We start from the raw sequence: 17,662 nt of genomic DNA, 5'->3' as shown, positions 1-17,662 counted from the left end.
AGAGCAGGTAAGTTTACCATTTTTTTTTTTTTTTTTTAGCATTTCAACCTTAATCACTTTAAGACGGCCTGCAGTGGATTCTTTCAGATAGGTCTGTTCAGAAGTGCATATATTAATTTGTAATTGCGGGAGCAGAAGCATTTGCTTTGTCTCCCTTCCTGTGGAAATCTCTTTAATACCCTTTTAGACTGTTGTCAGTGCAGTGGTAGTTCTGTATATCACCAGTATCGCATTTTGATTATAATTGCAACATGCTTGGACAAAAAACAGCCTGTGAGAGAGACTATTGCAGCTAAACATTACCTTTATATAAAGCCCTGACTAGTAATGCAGTTTTGTTGATAGTCGAAACCTCATGCATAATGAATAGGCATAGAGATGGTTTCATGTACCATTGCTTGTTATACAGCTTGTGCGAGGTTGGTTTTCATTATAGCTTATAGCATATTAAAACGCATTCTATTCGTTTTTGTGCCTCCATTATTATGTCTTTTAGCACCTTGTTGTTTTAAACCTTGTTTATGTGATCAAGGTGGGAATAACTGGCATTTTAAACACAAAGGAAACAGTGGAACCTATTGGGAATATTCATGGATTCTTCAGTATGTCTGAGGGATGCTTCTACTTAATTCTAGAAAAACATTATGGAACATAGCAAAATTGCAACTTACAATATTTAAAATGTATGTAGACCCTAACAGTGAACATTTTTCATTTTGCTCCCCTTTGGTCTATTAAATATACCATTCAAAGAGTTTTGTTATCTGTTAAGTGCAAAACAGAAAAAAGTGGTAATTCTACCATAAATCTTGAGAGCTGATAACTTGCTGTGCTTTCTGCCTGTGCTTAAGTAAGGTGGGGGGGTTCGAGATGAGGAGAGGTCTTGTCTTTTGTAATTTGTCAGAAATGAAGTAGGCAGGGCTGACACCACATGTTTAGGATTTCAGAGCTCAAAATATACTGTGGCGTTAATCTCAAATGGAAAGGTAGGGGCAGAATATATGTGATGTGTAAAAAAAAAAAAGTGCGCTGGAAAATAGAAAAGCTGCAACCTTAGAAAATTTAATGGTGTGTATCAGGTGCGCTAATCTGTTATTGCTATCTAATATATAATAATATAGTAGTGATAGATCAATAATAAAAATTGATGATGAAAAATAAGTGAAATATAAATTGGGGGACAACTTCCTCCACCTCAATTAAATCAAAAACCAAAAGATGAATGACGTGTCCAACAATGGGTGAACAAAAGATAAACAATGATACAAATTAATACAATAGTGAATCCAAAAATTAAGTCCATATGAATCCAACATGCATGTGATGTATCTCCAAGGTGCAAAACTCAACACAACAGATAGGTGCAGCGAAGACCTCCACCGTGAATGAATAAGTTCCTTACCAGATGGGATAATACAAGGGTGTGTGTATTATCAGATCCAATAATAATGTGTAGCCCAGGGAAAGTGAGAAAAAGCCCCAAAAACTGTTCTCCAATCAGGAGAGGGCAGGTCAGCCTCTTACCAGAAGAATCCTATATCTGAGCAAGAAATTTCTTGTATTATCCCATCTGGTAAGGGGCTTATTCATTCACGGTGGAGGTCTTCGCTGCACCTATCTATTGTGTTGAATTTTGCACCTTGGCGATACATCACATGCATGTTGGATTCATATGGATTCACTATTGTATTTGTATCATTGTTTATCTTTTGTTCACCCATTGTTGGACACATGTCATTCATCTTTTGGTTTTTGATTTAATTGAGGTGAAGGAAGTTGTCCCCCAATTTATATTTCACTTATTTTTCATCATCAATTTTTATTATTGATCTATCACTATATTATTATATATTGGATACCAATAACAGATTAGCGCACCTGATACACACCATTTGAGGGGCAGAAAATATACCTGTCACATCAGTGGTTATATTTCTGTACTTTTATGACCAGGTAATTTTTTTTGCAACATGACACTGCGTTATTTTGACTGTCAATTGCACAGTCGACGCAACGCTGTACCCAAATAAAATTTATGTCCTTTTTTTTCCCCCACAAATAGAGCTTTCTTATGGTGATGTTTGATCACCTCTGGGTTTTTATTTTTTGCGATATCAACAAAAAAAAAAACGCTAATTTAAAAAACAAAACTTTATTTTTTACTTTCAGCTAGAATACATGTCCAATAAAAAAAATAAAAAATCTAATTTCTGCATGAATTTATGCCAATATGTATGCTGCTACATATTTTTGGTAAAAAAAAAAAAATCCCAGTAAGCGTATATTGATTGGTTTGCGCAAAAGTTATAGCAGCTACAAATTATCCCGAAGTCTACAAACTATAGTACGTTTTTATTTTACTGGCCGTTATTTCCACCAGGCTTTGTACTGATCTTGTCATTAACTATATTGTCTATTTGCACTTTCAATGATCATGATAAACAGGACAAATTTGTCTGTAAATTGAAATAGTCTTCCAATATACCATATTCAAAGGAGAAGTATGACTAAAGCTCTTTAGGCCATAAAATGAAAACAATGTGTTGTCAACGCTCAATTAATCAAATTGCAGCGTGCAATCAGTGCAAATATACCAACACTTGTATGAACAACATAAAAAATATATTGCAGCGCTGTAAGTGCATACAAAAGGAATAAAAAATTGTGTATAAAGTGTAATCTCTATTGGGCCCCTTTCACACACAGGTCCGTTTGTCCATTTTTCATCCATTTGTTGAAGGATGAGAAATGGATATCGATGCATCTCTATGTAAAAACGGATGACAACGGATGAACATCTGTTTTCATCTGCTTCCGTCAATGTCCGTTTTTTTGAACGGATAAATGTCCTATTTTTCATCCGTCAGAAAAAAACAGATCGGACGAAAAACTGATGTAAACGGACAAAAAACAGATGACAAACGGATGAAAAATGGATGACAAACGGATGAAAAACTGATACATTTTGACGTGACTGAACTGATCGAACTGTATATGTGAAAGGGGCCTAATAGATAATATAGTAAATAATACAGAAAAGTGATGTGTCCTTAATCACAAGAAAAATATTCTCAGGTGTCACCCATGATATCTTGCCTTCACCATATAGCTGAAATGCAAACTCACCGGAACCAATTGCTTTCTAGATTATAGGACAGCTATCAGCTGATGTCACAGCGCCGTACCAGCCTCTGCAGGGATCTCAGCAATGTCTGGATCCACCTACATGCTTAACCTGTAGCAGGGTGGCACTGAGAGGCTGAGCCAGCTGCTCCTGCCCCATGCACAGCCCAGCGCTCCAGTGAGTGCTGGAGGGACAGAATGGTGACTGACAGTCACCACTCTGTGCTCAGAGTGGACCTGGGAACTGAGTGATCAGTGGTCTTTGATTGCTCATTTCTCAGTGTATAGCTGGATTGATTCTTCTTTTTTCATTTACTCGCTTTTTTTTTTTTTTTTTAAGTTGAACATGCAGGTTTAATTAAGTAGGCAGCATGCCTTATTTAGTTACATTATTTGTTCAAAGTATAACTAAAGGCAAATCTTTTTTTTTTTTTTGCTTTGGATAGAGTACAGAGGGATTAGAACTCTTGTCAGTTTTGTCTGCGGTCTGTGGGGAAATCTTCAAATCAGAACACTAGTTCTAGTGACCTGGGGGCCCCCAAAGAAACAAAAATAACAAATATATTATACTTACCTGCTGTGTGCAGTGGTTTTGCACAGAGCAGCCCCTATCCTCCTCTTCTCCGGTCCGTCCGCTGCCTCTCTGGGCCCCTCCCCCTCTCCGAGTGCCCCCTAGCAAGCCGCTTGCTGTGGGGGCACTCGTGCATGCTCGCTCCTGAGCCGGTTCTCTATGGCTATAGGACACAGAGAGTGCAGCTCAGCCCCATCCACACTCTCGCTTCAATGGCTGTTGCATCTCAGCCAATCAGGAGGGAGAGACCCTGGAGATCCTTGAGTCTCGTGCACATCGCTGGTTCGAGATTGAGCTTAGGTAAGTATTGGGGGTGCTGAGGGGGGAGCTGAACACTCAAGGTTTTTTACCTTCATGTATAGAATGCATGAAGGTAAAAAAACCTTCAGCCTCTACAACCACTTTAAATACAAACCTTTCAGGACAATTATTTTTTTATCATGAGCTGTTTTCTTGCACTCATTGGTGGTTAATTGATTTGTTTGGATGTTAAAAGCATTCCTAAGCTAAACATGAAGATCAACTTAATCCATCTAACGTGATTGCATAGATCACTTTGTAAAACAACCTATTCAGTTTAAAATGGAAATTAAAGGCAAAACATTTTTGTATAGATATAAAAACAATTACAAATTCCTTTTTTTTTTCCCCTTTTTTAAACGTGATCACATTCCCTGTGTTCTCAGCTGCAGAAAAGCTGGGGGGGGGGGGGAGAAGAAGCAGCACACTGAGCTTGCCAGTGAATGGCTGTGCAGCGGGGGCGTATCAGGACAAGTCTGATCAATGGAGGAGAGTACACTGAGTTCCCAGCATAGTTAGAGAATTGAACATGGTTTGTTTTCCTGCTTGGTGTGGTCAGTTTTTAATTGGAAAGCAGAGGGACTGACAGGAACACCAGAGATTTCACATAAAGGAAGCGATACAAAGAGAACAGGATACTTTCTTATACAAGTACATGGTACAGCAGGCACATATCAGGAATTTGAAGTGTTAGGGTAACAAACACTTTAACCACTTGCCGACCGCGGCAAGTACATATACTGCGGCGGTCAGCTCCTCACAGGCAAAGTGACGTATGGGTACGTCGCTAGCCTTTGAGACTCTGGGGAGCGAGCGCGCGCCCACGGAGGCGCGCTCCCGCTCGGTCACGGACCCCCCCCCCCCCCCCGCACGTGTGCCCGGAGGACCCGATGTCCGCCGGGCACTCCCAATCGTCCATGACAGCGGGAGAAAGGCAGGCGGCTGATGTAAACAAGCTGCCTGTCATTCTCCCCTGTGTAGGAATAGAGATCATACGGTTCTACTATGTAGGACCGTTGATCACTGTTCCTACAGCTCAAGCCACAGCCAATCACAGTTAGAATCACGCCCCTAGCGACACACACCACCCCTCCCTCTCAAAAAAAAGTTAACCCCCTTCACTACCAGTGTCATTTTACAGTAACGGTGCATAGGTATAGCACTGATTACTGTAGAAATGTCACTGGTAACCCCAAAAGTGTAAAAAATGTCAGTTAAGGTTCTGATCTGTCCGCCCCAATGTCGCAGTCCCGCAAAAAAAATCGCAGATCGCCGCCATTACGCGTTAAAAAAAAACAACAACAAAAATGACAAAAATCTTTCCCTTTGTTATTAACCGCGATAACTTTTGCACAAACCAATCAAAATACGCTTTTTGAGATTTTTTTTTACCAAACATATGTAGCATAAAACAAATTGGCCGAAAATGTTGAAAAATTTTGATTTTTCCATTTTTTTTTTTTGGGAATTGCATATAAAAAAATGTGAAAAATGTTGTTTTTGCAAAATTGACGCTCTTTTTTTGTTTATAGCGCATGATCAAAAAATCGCACAGGTGATCAAATACCACCAAAAGAAAGCTCTGTTTGTGGGAAAAAAAGGACGTGAAATTGGTTTAGGTACAGCGTCACACAACCGCGCAATTGTCTGTTAAAGCCACGCAATGCCGAATCGCAAAATACCCCCTGGTCAGGAAGGGGGTAAAATCTTCCGGGGCTTAAGTGGTTAAGGCTCATACACACGATCAGAAAATGGCATGAATAATAAATTGAAGCAATTGTATGATAATCAGATCGTTAGTGCAGAGCTTTCGAGACCTGATCATGACAGTTCATCCAATTTTATGCAATGGGACAAGCACGAAAATTATCATACGATACCAGATCGTACGATTTTCCTTTTAATCAGTATAGTTGTCATTCGAAAATATAAATACATTACAACACATTACATCACTTCTGAATTTTCTTTCTGTCGTACGAGTATTTTCGGAGCGTTAGTAAACTCTTTGTTTTCGATATGAGACTAGCATTCAAAACAAAACCGATAATCTCATCGTGTGTACCAGCCATAACCGCTATCAGTCCATTAGTCCTCTTTTGCTTGTGCAGCCTCTTTAAGTCTTTGGAGTGCAGATAAGGACAGCTGAGGAAGGAATTTTATGTAGATATCTAATTGTGTTAATTTTTTTGTGCTTCGTTCTTGAGGCCTCAGGGAGAAACTAATATTACTCTGAGAGCGTTCTGCTGTACTATAATATATTTTCTTAATGTTCTGTTTCCCAGGCCTAGCTTATTTGCTTCTATTCTGCTAGGTATATTCAATATTTCAAGTCTCCTATTTATTTGCAATCCCCACATCTCATTTAAAAAAGACATATGCAGTAACATCTTCTGCTCCGCTGTAGGATTTCTGAAGAGGCCATAGAAGCACGGTGTAAAATAATACTTTAGGAAATCTCACTAAAGGAGACAAAAAGCTTCTCAAATGATTCAGAGGGCACGATTCCAGCAGCCGAGCGCTGCGACATACAACAAAGGAAATGTGAGGCTAAGGAAATGCCCAGAGCAGGATTTAGGTATACAAGTAATCCAGCTTAAAGTATTGTTCACAAAGCCTTCCATCTCCTGTAGTAAAAAAAAGAAAAACGCAGCCTGGAATACAAATCAGAGTTCAGAGACCGTGTCCACAGATAAATCATACTTATATTTGTGGCCCCTGCTTAGAATCGGGCAAACTGCCACTGATAAGCACATGTTTGCTTCCAAGGTTTTGTGATGCCCTTCATAAAACTGCATTTCTCCACTAAAACAATTCAAAATGCTTTCTTTAAAGGTTGTATGCATGTCTATCACACTCAGTACTCAGCTGTACAAATTTCCCTGACATTTGTATACCTGCAAATAAATATAATAAAGCATCTGCACGCTGCTTATGAAACTGTACCCTAAAATAAGCTTGCAATTACTATAATGTTATATAACGTAAATCTAAAAAAAAAAAAAACTATAGCAAGTGCAGTGCTAAATTCTACTAATTCGCCTAAGGCCCCTTTCACACTTGTGTGACCTCCAAAGTCGCACAATTTTGACTGAAGCAATCCCTGTGTAATCTTGAGATCTATGGCCCTTAAGACACATCAAAGTTGGACCAAAGTAGTGGAGGGACTACTTTGAAGTCATTGTGACTTGAAGTCACACAGATATGAATGGTACTCATTGGAAATCGTTAGGACTTGTCATGCGACTTTGCAGCCCCAAGTCACAGGAGAAGTCGCACAAGTGGGAAAGGGGCCTAAAGGAGAAGTACAGCCAAAGCTAGTTTGCAGTTCGTTCTGCATTCCTGTAAAACCCATCTTTAGCAGACAGCAGGCTGAAGCCCTCTGTCGGCTGACATCGTTGAGCCTGGTCAGGCTCGGGCAGGATCGTGACAATGACGTCGGGATCCACCCACATGCCTGGACCAGCAGCCGGCTTAGCTTCTCAGGGAGCCACTGAGAGCCTGAGCCGATCATTCCCGCCCCCTCCACAGCCCAGCCCTCTAGTGAGCACTTGGGGGGTGGGGGAGAGCAAAGAGCTGTGAAAACTGAGCGATCCGCGATGTTCGATTGCTCGGTTTTCAGTGTAAGAGGTGCCAGGGGACAGATGCAGCATCGGTTTGATGCTGCATCCACCTAGGTAAGTATTATTCTATTAAAAAAAAAAAAAAAACATACATCTCTTAACAGTGCAATGTAATATAATCCAAGAAGTATAAAGTGATGCAGATGTCTCTTATAACTTCAAGGAAACACCTTTTTAAAGCAATATAGCACAGCGCAGAAAGTGCAAACGTCCACTATATTCTCAAAATGTCAAACAAATAGAATTCTTATGCAATCCATGGCAATATACAATATTCAAATGAAATCTATATATGCAATATAAGTAAACAATTATAAACTATTGTCAAGTCCAAATGTACACTTGTGATCTTGTGTAGATAAACTCTAAGTACCTAATTCCCACCCACCCTTAATAGAGAGACCTTTTAAGATGAAATTTGTCTATTAGGCAAGATCAGGCAAAGCTTTTCCCTACCAGTGGAATTAACATACACTATAGATGCAGGTCTGCTTTACGCAGAAGAATAAAATCTTTCCTAATGCTTTCAGCTTAAAAAAAAAAAAAAAAAAGTTTTTGTGCAGTTCAGTTGTGCAATTAAGTCACGCTATATACAGGTGCAGTTCAGGCAGGGCTGCTGCTGTTAGTTCTTCCCAATGTAATGGCATCACCTTAGAGCTGCACGAATAATCGTATGAAAATCGTGATCTCGATTCACCCCCCCTGACGATCTAAACATGACATATGCTCGATTCTTTGCATAGCTGCAGAGAGAACAGCTGTGGAAAAAAAAAAAAAGCCTCCCGCAAACAAAGCCTATCAGGGCCCCATGCACACGGGGCGTTAGAAAAAACGTACGTCAAAGTTAGTTCTGACGCCGGAAAAAGCAGCTGTAAAAACGTGCTTTCAGTAGCTTTTTCCATTGGCGTTATTGCACGTTTTGCCACGTTCCTTTTAGCAGCGTTTTTTTTTTCTTCCATTCAAAATCAATGGTTCCCTATGGAACGGAGGTCGCACCGCAACACCGCAAGTCGGATCCGACTTGCGCTGTGAGAATCTTGAGGGGGAACTCCACGCCAAAATGGGAAGAAAACGGCGTGGGGGTCCCCCCAAGGTTCCAAACCAGGCCCTTCGGTCTGGTATGGAATTTGAGGGTAGCCCCATGCCGAAAAAACAGCGTGGGGTCCCCCCCAAAATCCATACCAGACCCTTATCCGAGCATGCAGCCCGGCAGGCCTGGAAAGGCGGAGGGGACGAGCGAGCGGCCCCACCCCCCCTGGACCACACCAGGCCACATGCCCTCAACATGGGGGGGTGTTGGTGCTTTGGGGCAGGGGGAGCTCTGCACCCCCCACCTCAAAGCACCTTGCCCCCATGTTGATGAGGACAAGGGCCTCATCCCCACAACCCTGGCCGGTGGTTGTGGGGGTCTGCGGGCAGGGGGCTCATCGGAATCTGGAAGCCCCCTTTAACAAGGGGCCCCCCAGATCCCGGACCCCCTCCCTATGTGAATGGGTATGGGGTACACTGTACCCCTACTCATTCACCACATAAAAGGCAGTGTATGGAAATAAAGACAAGAGACGTTTTGGAAAGTTTATTAAAAATCTTCATCCGACTCTTCTTGTCTTCTCCTCTCCGGGGTCTTCTCCTCTCCAGGGTCTTCTGCTCTTTTGCTGTCCCCTCTTCTTGTCTTCTCCTCTCCGGGGTCTTCTACTCTTTTGCTGTCCCCTCTTCTTGTGTTCTTCTCTCCGGGGTCTTCTGCTCTTTTGCTGTCCCCTCTTCTGCTGCCCTCTCTTCTTTTCTTCTCCTCCCCGGCCTTCTGCTGTCGGCTCTTCTTCCTCCGGTCCTCCTCCTCCGACGTCTCCGCTAATTATGCCTATCTCCGGTCTCTGCAGCTTATTATATAGCCATTAGGGGCGTAGCCCCGATGACGTCACCGGGAGGCCCCGCCCCCTCATGTCACAGATGACGTCATCGGGGCCACGCCCCTAATGGCTATATAATAAGCTGCAGAGACCGGAGATAGGCATAATCAGCGGAGACGTCGTCGGAGGAGGACCGGAGGAAGAAGAGCCGACAGCAGAAGACCGGAGAGGAGAAGAAAAGAAGAGAGGACAGCAGAAGAGGGGACAGCAAAAGAGCAGAAGACCCCGGAGAGAAGAACACAAGAAGAGGGGACAGCAAAAGAGTAGAAGACCCCGGAGAGGAGAAGACAAGAAGAGGGGACAGCAAAAGAGCAGAAGACCCTGGAGAGGAGAAGACCCCGGAGAGGAGAAGACAAGAAGAGTCGGATGAAGATTTTTAATAAACTTTCCAAAACGTCTCTTGTCTTTATTTCCATACACTGCCTTTTATGTGGTGAATGAGTAGGGGTACAGTGTACCCCATACCCATTCACATAGGGAGGGGGTCCGGAATCTGGGGGGCCCCTTGTTAAAGGGGGCTTCCAGATTCCGATGAGCCCCCTGCCCGCAGACCCCCACAACCACCGGCCAGGGTTGTGGGGATGAGGCCCTTGTCCTCATCAACATGGGGGCAAGGTGCTTTGAGGTGGGGGGTGCAGAGCTCCCCCTGCCCCAAAGCACCAACACCCCACCATGTTGAGGGCATGTGGCCTGGTGTGGTCCAGGGGGGGTGGGGCCGCTCGCTCGTCCCCTCCCCTTTCCTGGCCTGCCGGGCTGCATGCTCGGATAAGGGTCTGGTATGGATTTTGGGGGGGACCCCACGCCGTTTTTCGGCATGGGGCTATCCTCAAATTCCATACCAGACCCGAAGGGCCTGGTTTGGAACCTTGGGGGGACCCCCACGCCGTTTTTTTCCCATTTTGGCGTGGAGTTCCCCCTCAAGATTCCCACAGCGCAAGCCACCCCGCAAGTCGAATCCGACTTGCGGTGTTGCGGTGCGACCTCCATTCAAATCAATAGGCTCCCATAGGGAACCATTGATTTTGAATGGAAGAAAAAAAAACGTACAACGTGGCTTAACGCACGTTAAGCAAGTTATAGCAAAGTTATTCAGCTTTTAGCAGCGTCAGGCGTTTTTAACGCTGTAACGCTGGTCCTCAGAACGCGCAGGTCGTGGGTTCTTGTTGCAGCTTAAAAACGCCTAGGCCACTTACAGCTCAAAAACGTCTGAGTATGCATGAGGCCATAGAATAACATGGAGGGGCGTTTTTAGGCTGCAAAAAGAAAACGCCTGACGCTGCTTACAGCGGCGTTAAAAACGCCCCGTGTGCATGGGGCCTAAGTCTCCCAGTAACTATAAACAAAATGATTACATTGTATCTTTTTCCTTCCCTCTGCCAGGGAGAAAGGAAGTTTAACCTCTTAAAGACTAGACCTTTTTCTGACACTTGTTGCTTGCAAGTTAAAATCTGTTTTTTTTGCTAGAAAAGTACTTGGAACCCCCAAACATTTTATATATTTTTTTAGCAGAGACCCTACAGAATAAAATGGCGATTGTTGTAATACTTTGTCACACTGTATTTGCGCAGCAGTCTTTCAAACACAATTAATAGACTTTAATGAATAAAAAAAAAACGTAACAGTAAAGTTATCCCAATTTTTTTTGTTACACAGAGAATCGTGAGAGAATCGTGATCTTTATTTCAAGCTAAAAAATCGTGATTCTCATTTTGGCCAGAATCGTGCAGCTCTACATCACCTTAATGGAAAGTATAGCCAAAGCTTTTTTGGTTGTACTACTTCTGTGTTTCCCAGGAGTGCTGTTCGTTCTGCATGCCTGTGACCCATTTTCAGCTGACAACTGACTAAAGCCCACCGTTCGCTGACATCACAGAGCCAGTCTAGGCTCTGAAAAGATCTCGACTGTATGGTCAGGATTGTCCCAGAAGCCTGGACCGGCATCTTGCTCCGCCTCTCAGCGGACAGCCTGAACCAGCTGCACCCCCCTGTACTCCAGTGAGTGCTGGAGGGACAGAGCAGAAAACCAGAGATTGACAGTCAACAACTCTCTGCAGTTTGAAGACCAAGAACTGAGTCATCAGCGATGTTTGATTGCTCAGTTCTTGGTCTTGAGCCTCGTACACACGATCAGATTATTGGACGATCTTTCATCTGTTTTTTTTTGCATGCTAGTCTCATATCGAAAGTGAAGAGGTTACTTTTGATACGAAAATTCCCGTACAACAGAATTTTACTTCAGAAGAGATATCATGTATTGAATTGATTTGTATGTGTTCTTTCATTTCTGAGCATGCGTAGTCTTGCTCTTAAGATTTTTTTCGGACAAAAACTGTACTAATTAAGAGAAAATCGGACGTTGTGTTCACATACGATAAAAATTTTATAGCCTGCACATCCACTTTTTGACATCCGAAAATTCGTAATCGGCTGTCGAAAGCACTATACTAACGATCCTAAAAATTGACAGACAAAATTTAACTTCCGATTTTCGTATCATGTGTACGGGCCTATGGAGTCGGTGGTAAACAGACATTAGGCCAATGCTGCATCCACCTAGGTGAGTTTATTTTATTTTTATTTTTTTAAGGGAAACCCCGAACTTCTAAGTAGATTTGCATGAATTTATAAAAAAAAAAACTCCTGTAGGCATTTAGTCTAATTCTCTCCCACAGCCTTTTTTACATAATTACATAATTTTTTTTAAAAAGAAAATTTGCATAGTTCTCATCCTCTATTTCTACCCCTCTTCTCAGGTGGTGTACCATGCCATGGTAATGTTTGTAGTGTTCTCCATTTTTGAGGCAAAAGAGTGGAAATATGGGGGTGATTATAGGAATATTGACGCAGCTCACCATCCCCAGTAATTTAGTTGCCTCTTGTCTCATGGAATTCGCAGTAATGGTCCTTATGACCCCTTATCAATTAGGTAAACTCAAAAATGTTGACATTATTAGTACCGTTCCTGCTCCTGTGGTGCATATTAGCACATTATGGCATAAACCTGCAGGGTACCTGGTTAAAATTCACTTCATTTAACCAGTGAGCTTAACAAAAAAACAGGTTCTTCCATCTACACAAACAACGGAATTTGCAGGGTTCAACTTTAAAATTTTGCCCCCAATTTAATGAGTAATCATCCAATCCGCTTCTATCTTTCATTTTCATATCTTAACTGAACAAGCTGAACATTTAAAATATAAGTAATATTGTACAAAACCTTTTTTTTTTTTTTTTTGGATGTATAATGACTTTTTTTTTTTTTTTTTTTTTTTTTTTTAAGGCTCCATTCACACCTGGGCGTTTTTGAATGTTTTTTAGCTCCAAAAACGCTAAAAAAAAAAAACGTTCCAAAACGCCCAAGAGTAAAACCCCATTCATTTAAATGGCCCCTATTCACATCTGAGCATTTTGCAAAACGCCTGTAGCTGAAAAAAGTACAAGAGCTTTTTTTTGGGCTGATTACCAGCGTTTTTGATAGATGTCAATGCCTGCCTCTAAAAACGCCTGAAAATCGCGGTAAAAAAAAACGCTGTAAAACGCTACGCTCAAATGTGAATGCAGCCTTATATCTCTTTAACCGGTTGCCGACCATCGCACGACTATATACGTCGGCAGTCAACCCTGGCCAGGCAAAGTGACATATATATACGTCACTAGCCTGTCACTTGCTTGGGAGCCAATAGCGGGCGAGCGCGCGCCCGCGGAGGCGCGCTCCCGCCCCGGCTTGTTCCCCAGCAAGTCCGTGCGTGTGACCGGCGGACCCGATGTCCGCCGGTCACTCGCCGATCGTCGGTGCAGAGGGAGAAAGGCAGGCGGCTGATGTAAACAAGCCGCCTGTCATTTTCCCCTGTGTAGAAATGGTGATCATACGGTTCTACTATGTAGGACCGTTGATCACTGTTCCTACACTAGTAGCCACAGCCAATCACAGTAAAAAGCACGCCCCTAGGGACACACTTAATCCCTCCTTCCCCAATAAAGTTAACCCCTTCACTACCAGTGTAATTTTGCAGTAACAGTTCATATGTATAGCACTGATTACTGCAGTAATGTCACTGGTAACCCCAAAAGTGTCAAAAATGTCGGTCAAGGGTCCGATCTGTCCGCCGCAATGTCGCAGTACCCCAAAAAAATCGCAGATCGCCGCCATTACGTGTAAAAAAAAAACGCCAAAAATGACAGAAATCTTTCCCTTAGTTAGTAAACACAATAACTTTTGCGCAAACCAATCAAAATACGCTTTTTGCGATTTTTTTTTTTTTTTTTACCAAACATATGTAGCAGAAAACAAATTGGCCAAAAATGTTAAAAAATTTTGATTTTTACATTTTTTTGGGGGGAATTTCATATAAAAAAATGTGAAAAATATTGTTGTTTTTGCAAAATTTACGCTCTTTTTTTTTTTTTTTTTGTTTATAGCGCAAAAAGTCAAAATCGCACAGGTGATCAAATACCACCAAAAGAAAGCTCTGTTTGTGGGAAAAAAAGGATGTCAAATTCATTTAGGTACAGCGTCGCACGACCGCGCAATTGTCCGTTAAAGTCACGCAGTAAAAAATCGCAAAAAACCCCCTGGTCAGGAAGGGGGTAAAATCTTCCGGGGCTTAAGTGGTTAAAGCCAGTTAATCATGGCTGTAATTTATCCAAAAGTGATGCAGAGGTTTGGTCAACGTATGTGTAAAATAAAGACATTTTTTTTTTGGTTTATAATCAAATGTCATCCTTTCCCATCCTGTTTTCTAGGTCACTGACACAAAACTCGTTGTCAAACAAAAAGGCTTTGAAAACCTTCCATTTCCTACTTTTTTCGCTGATGGAGATGAAGAGTTGCCAGAAGACCTTTATGATGAGGAAGTGTTCCAGTTCAATGAACCCTCTGTCAAATACTCTTAGCATTTCTGACATCTCCATTCCAATAGGTGTTGTCATCAATCGCAGTGCTTACTGTAATGAATGAGGTGCCCAGGTTACAGAAGGGATTCCTTCCCATTGCCGCCAGTCTTATCCTGAAAGACACAAGGGCATAAACAGGTTTTCATATTGAACGCAACTAAGATGATTTCTGTATCTACAATTTGCTTTATATTGTTATGGATCTTGTGGATCCACAGGGCTTTTCCAAACGAATTGTGTCATGACTTAACATTATCAGGTATGTCGTGTTTTTTTGAAATAAAGACAGTTTAATCATTTTTGGACTATATTCATTGAATGGCTTGTTTGCTTTCCTACTGGAAAATACACTCCAATTATGTTTCTGATTTTATTAATAAGTCAGGAGATCGAAGTTGTAGTTTTAATTAGTATCTGCAGACATAATTATATTTTGTCTCAAACTAAGCTAATGGTTGTTCTAATAAAAAATAGAAGTCTGACTGAAGTCTTACACCTTTTAATCTCCTTGTAGTCCTGTACTACCTCATTTACTTAGTGTCTGAAATAATAACTCTGATCTCCGATCCTTCATAGCTCTCAATTAGGTTCACGTCTACACAGGGAAATGAGGGTGGGGGGCAGGAAGTAAGGAAGCTGCTATTGGACAGTAGATTTCTAATTTTAATCATACGGTTCATCTTTTAGTGGAACTACAGTTTTCAAAACAAAAGCCTTTCCAGCATCCAACCATAATAATTTCAAGTCTTTTAGAAAACCTTATTGCAGATTCTTACATGTTGCTTTCTCTAGCGCTCATCGACAGACGTAGTCCTCGGTGATACACCACCTTCGGGTTATGTTACCTCCGCAGGAGCAGGACTAGACAGGAAATTAAAAAGCTCTGGCCACACCCTAGGGGCAGTCCCAGAGGGTATATCCTCTCTCTCTCTGCCTCAGCAAATCAGTTATTTTCTGTCTAGTTAGGAGTAAGGACCTAGATACCTTGCTGGGATCTTAGGTCCTGGCAAGAAATTTTTTTCTAAAAGGATTTTTGGACAGCTTTTTTTCTCCAGTGTTCCTGTGAGATCTTCAAGCAAGAAAGCTGAACTGGGCGACGGGCTGGATGTTGAGATCCGGTGGTCACCCCAGTTCAGCCTACGAGCGCGTGCAGGCCATAGCTCCGCGCTGAGTCGGCCGCGACAAAGTCCCATTAAAGGACTGAACCCGCGAGTTAAACGTCTCGCTGAAACGCCAAAGACCATGAGTCACGGCGTCCGTATCGGTCGACAGCCCTCCCGCCCCGGTGGAGAGGGGTACTGTCAGGAGTTGGTGCCCGCCTGGTTCCGGTATGGTGAGTAGTATGTTCCCCCTGTTTTCCCTGACGGGTTTTGTGGTGAACGCGGGCCCCTCTCTGTATGGTAAGAAAGAGTTCTTTCTATCCTATAACATGTCACAAATCCTCCTACTTTGAGTGTGATTTTATGTGTGCAAAAGCCAGGAGGCTTGGTTTGGGAGCTAACTATCTATTGTATACATGTTTTAAAGATGTAATCTGTGGCATTCTGGGAATCTTATGGGTTAAGTATAAGCTACCTACCAGTCAGAAGCCATGGACATGTAGACTGCCTTCCAAGTCAGATCTCCAGCTAATAGCAGGCCTCCCGAACGGCCATGCGGTCCGCCAGGGCCGGTACCGCCAAACACGCCATATCCCCATGCAGAGAGAGTGTTGTGTGCCTGTAGCACACCGCTAGTCAGCACAGGCCGCCGCCATTTTTTTTGCTGGATCGCACGAGCCGCCATTTTGGCGTAGCCTCGTGTCTCCAGCATGGGGGCGGCCATGTTTTAGGTGATTCTACACCTCGTGGAGCTTGGGGGAGGCGCCGGAAGGCGTACAGAGGGGCGGAGCCGCCTCCTTTCTTCCTGGGCAGCCAGCCAAAAGACTTCCTGTTTGTCTAAGACAGCGCTGTAAGCTGTTGCAGTTCAACTCTGAACATCAAGTGGTGAGCCTGGGGGTCTATCTCTCTCTCTCTCGATCGATAGGGATCCCTAGCAGGTAACACTAAGGGGTTTTTTTTTGTGGCGCTGAGGGTCAAAAAAAAAAAAAAAAAAAAAAAAGTTTTTCTTTACTTTGAATTATATCATCCAGGAAGTAACTGGAGTTATTATGGACCCTGCCACACAGATTCCCCCACCTGTTTCCCTCGAGGGGGCCTCGGGACCCGCCGGTGTACAGAGTATAGAGTCATTTACAGCAATTTTGGAGTCTATGGTGGCTCGGGTGGAGGCGGCCTGTCAGGGACGGGGGTCAAGGAAGCGACCCCCGCCTACCCCTATACTATCTGACACCTCTGACTCAGATTCAGAGATGGTCACTGCAGTTGCAGGTTCCTCTGCAAAGGCCGTTATCCCAGGTAAAGCCCCCTCAGACAGTGAGGAGGACGCTTCTTCTCTTGCTATAATTCAGGAAGAAGCATTGGTGGACGCACTAGTTGTGGCAGTGCAAGAAACCTTAAAACTTGAGGCTTTACCGGCAGAGGTAACTGAAACAGAGAGGCCTTTTGGAACTAATAAGCCCATCAAAACGGTGAAGGTTTTTCCTGTACCCAAATGTTTTGGAAATCAGATTAAAGGAGAATGGGAACATTCTAAACGTACCTTTACTATTTCCAAGCGTATTGCTAGACGCTATCCGTTTGAGGAATCCATCATTAAGAAATGGACGGTACCACCAGTCGTGGATCCGCCTATTTCCAGGCTGAATAAAGCCACGGTTATTCCAGTGGAGGACACTTCGTCCTTTAAGGATCCGGTGGATCGAAAGATAGAAGCGGAGTCCCGCACTATCTTTTCTCTGATAGGGTCAGCATTTAGACCAGTAATTGTTATTGGTCTAGTTTCCCAGACACTTACAGAATGGGCGAAGATGGTATGCCAAGATCTTAGGGGAAAAGATATTCCCCAGGAGACATCTGATTTGATAGAACAGATCATACAAGGGCTACGGTTTATCTGTGACGCAGCCTTGGACACTACTCCCTTGTTAGGGCATGCATCTAAGTTAGCAGTGATCCTCAGACGTGTGCTGTGGTTAAAATGCTGGTCAGCTGACCTAGGTTCCAAAAAGACTTTGACCAATCTCCCTTTCCAGGGGAATCGTCTATTTGGAGCCAACCTAGATGAAATCATTAAGGATGCCACCGGGGGCAAGAGTACTTTTTTGCCACAGGCTGCAAAAGCTAAGGAACCTCGCAACAAGCGAG

General features: G+C 43.0%; 1 protein-coding gene across 1 annotated transcript in view; it reads left to right on the top strand.

Annotated features, from left to right (window-relative positions):
• Window positions 1-14,716, top strand: part of MRPL3 (mitochondrial ribosomal protein L3) — a 185,831-nt gene extending 171,115 nt beyond the window's left edge. The window contains exon 10 of the mRNA XM_082258377.1: window positions 14,268-14,716. Within this exon, the coding sequence (XP_082114503.1) occupies window positions 14,268-14,417 (150 nt within the window). The 3' untranslated portion in view covers window positions 14,418-14,716. The remainder of the gene's footprint in view (window positions 1-14,267) is intronic.
• Window positions 14,717-17,662: the final 2,946 nt, after the last annotated feature.

Source organism: Pelophylax lessonae, assembly GCF_965119305.1.
Source record: "Pelophylax lessonae genome assembly, chromosome: 5".
Classification (NCBI taxonomy): domain Eukaryota; kingdom Metazoa; phylum Chordata; class Amphibia; order Anura; family Ranidae; genus Pelophylax; species Pelophylax lessonae.
This window is presented reverse-complemented; position numbering and strand designations above follow the sequence as displayed.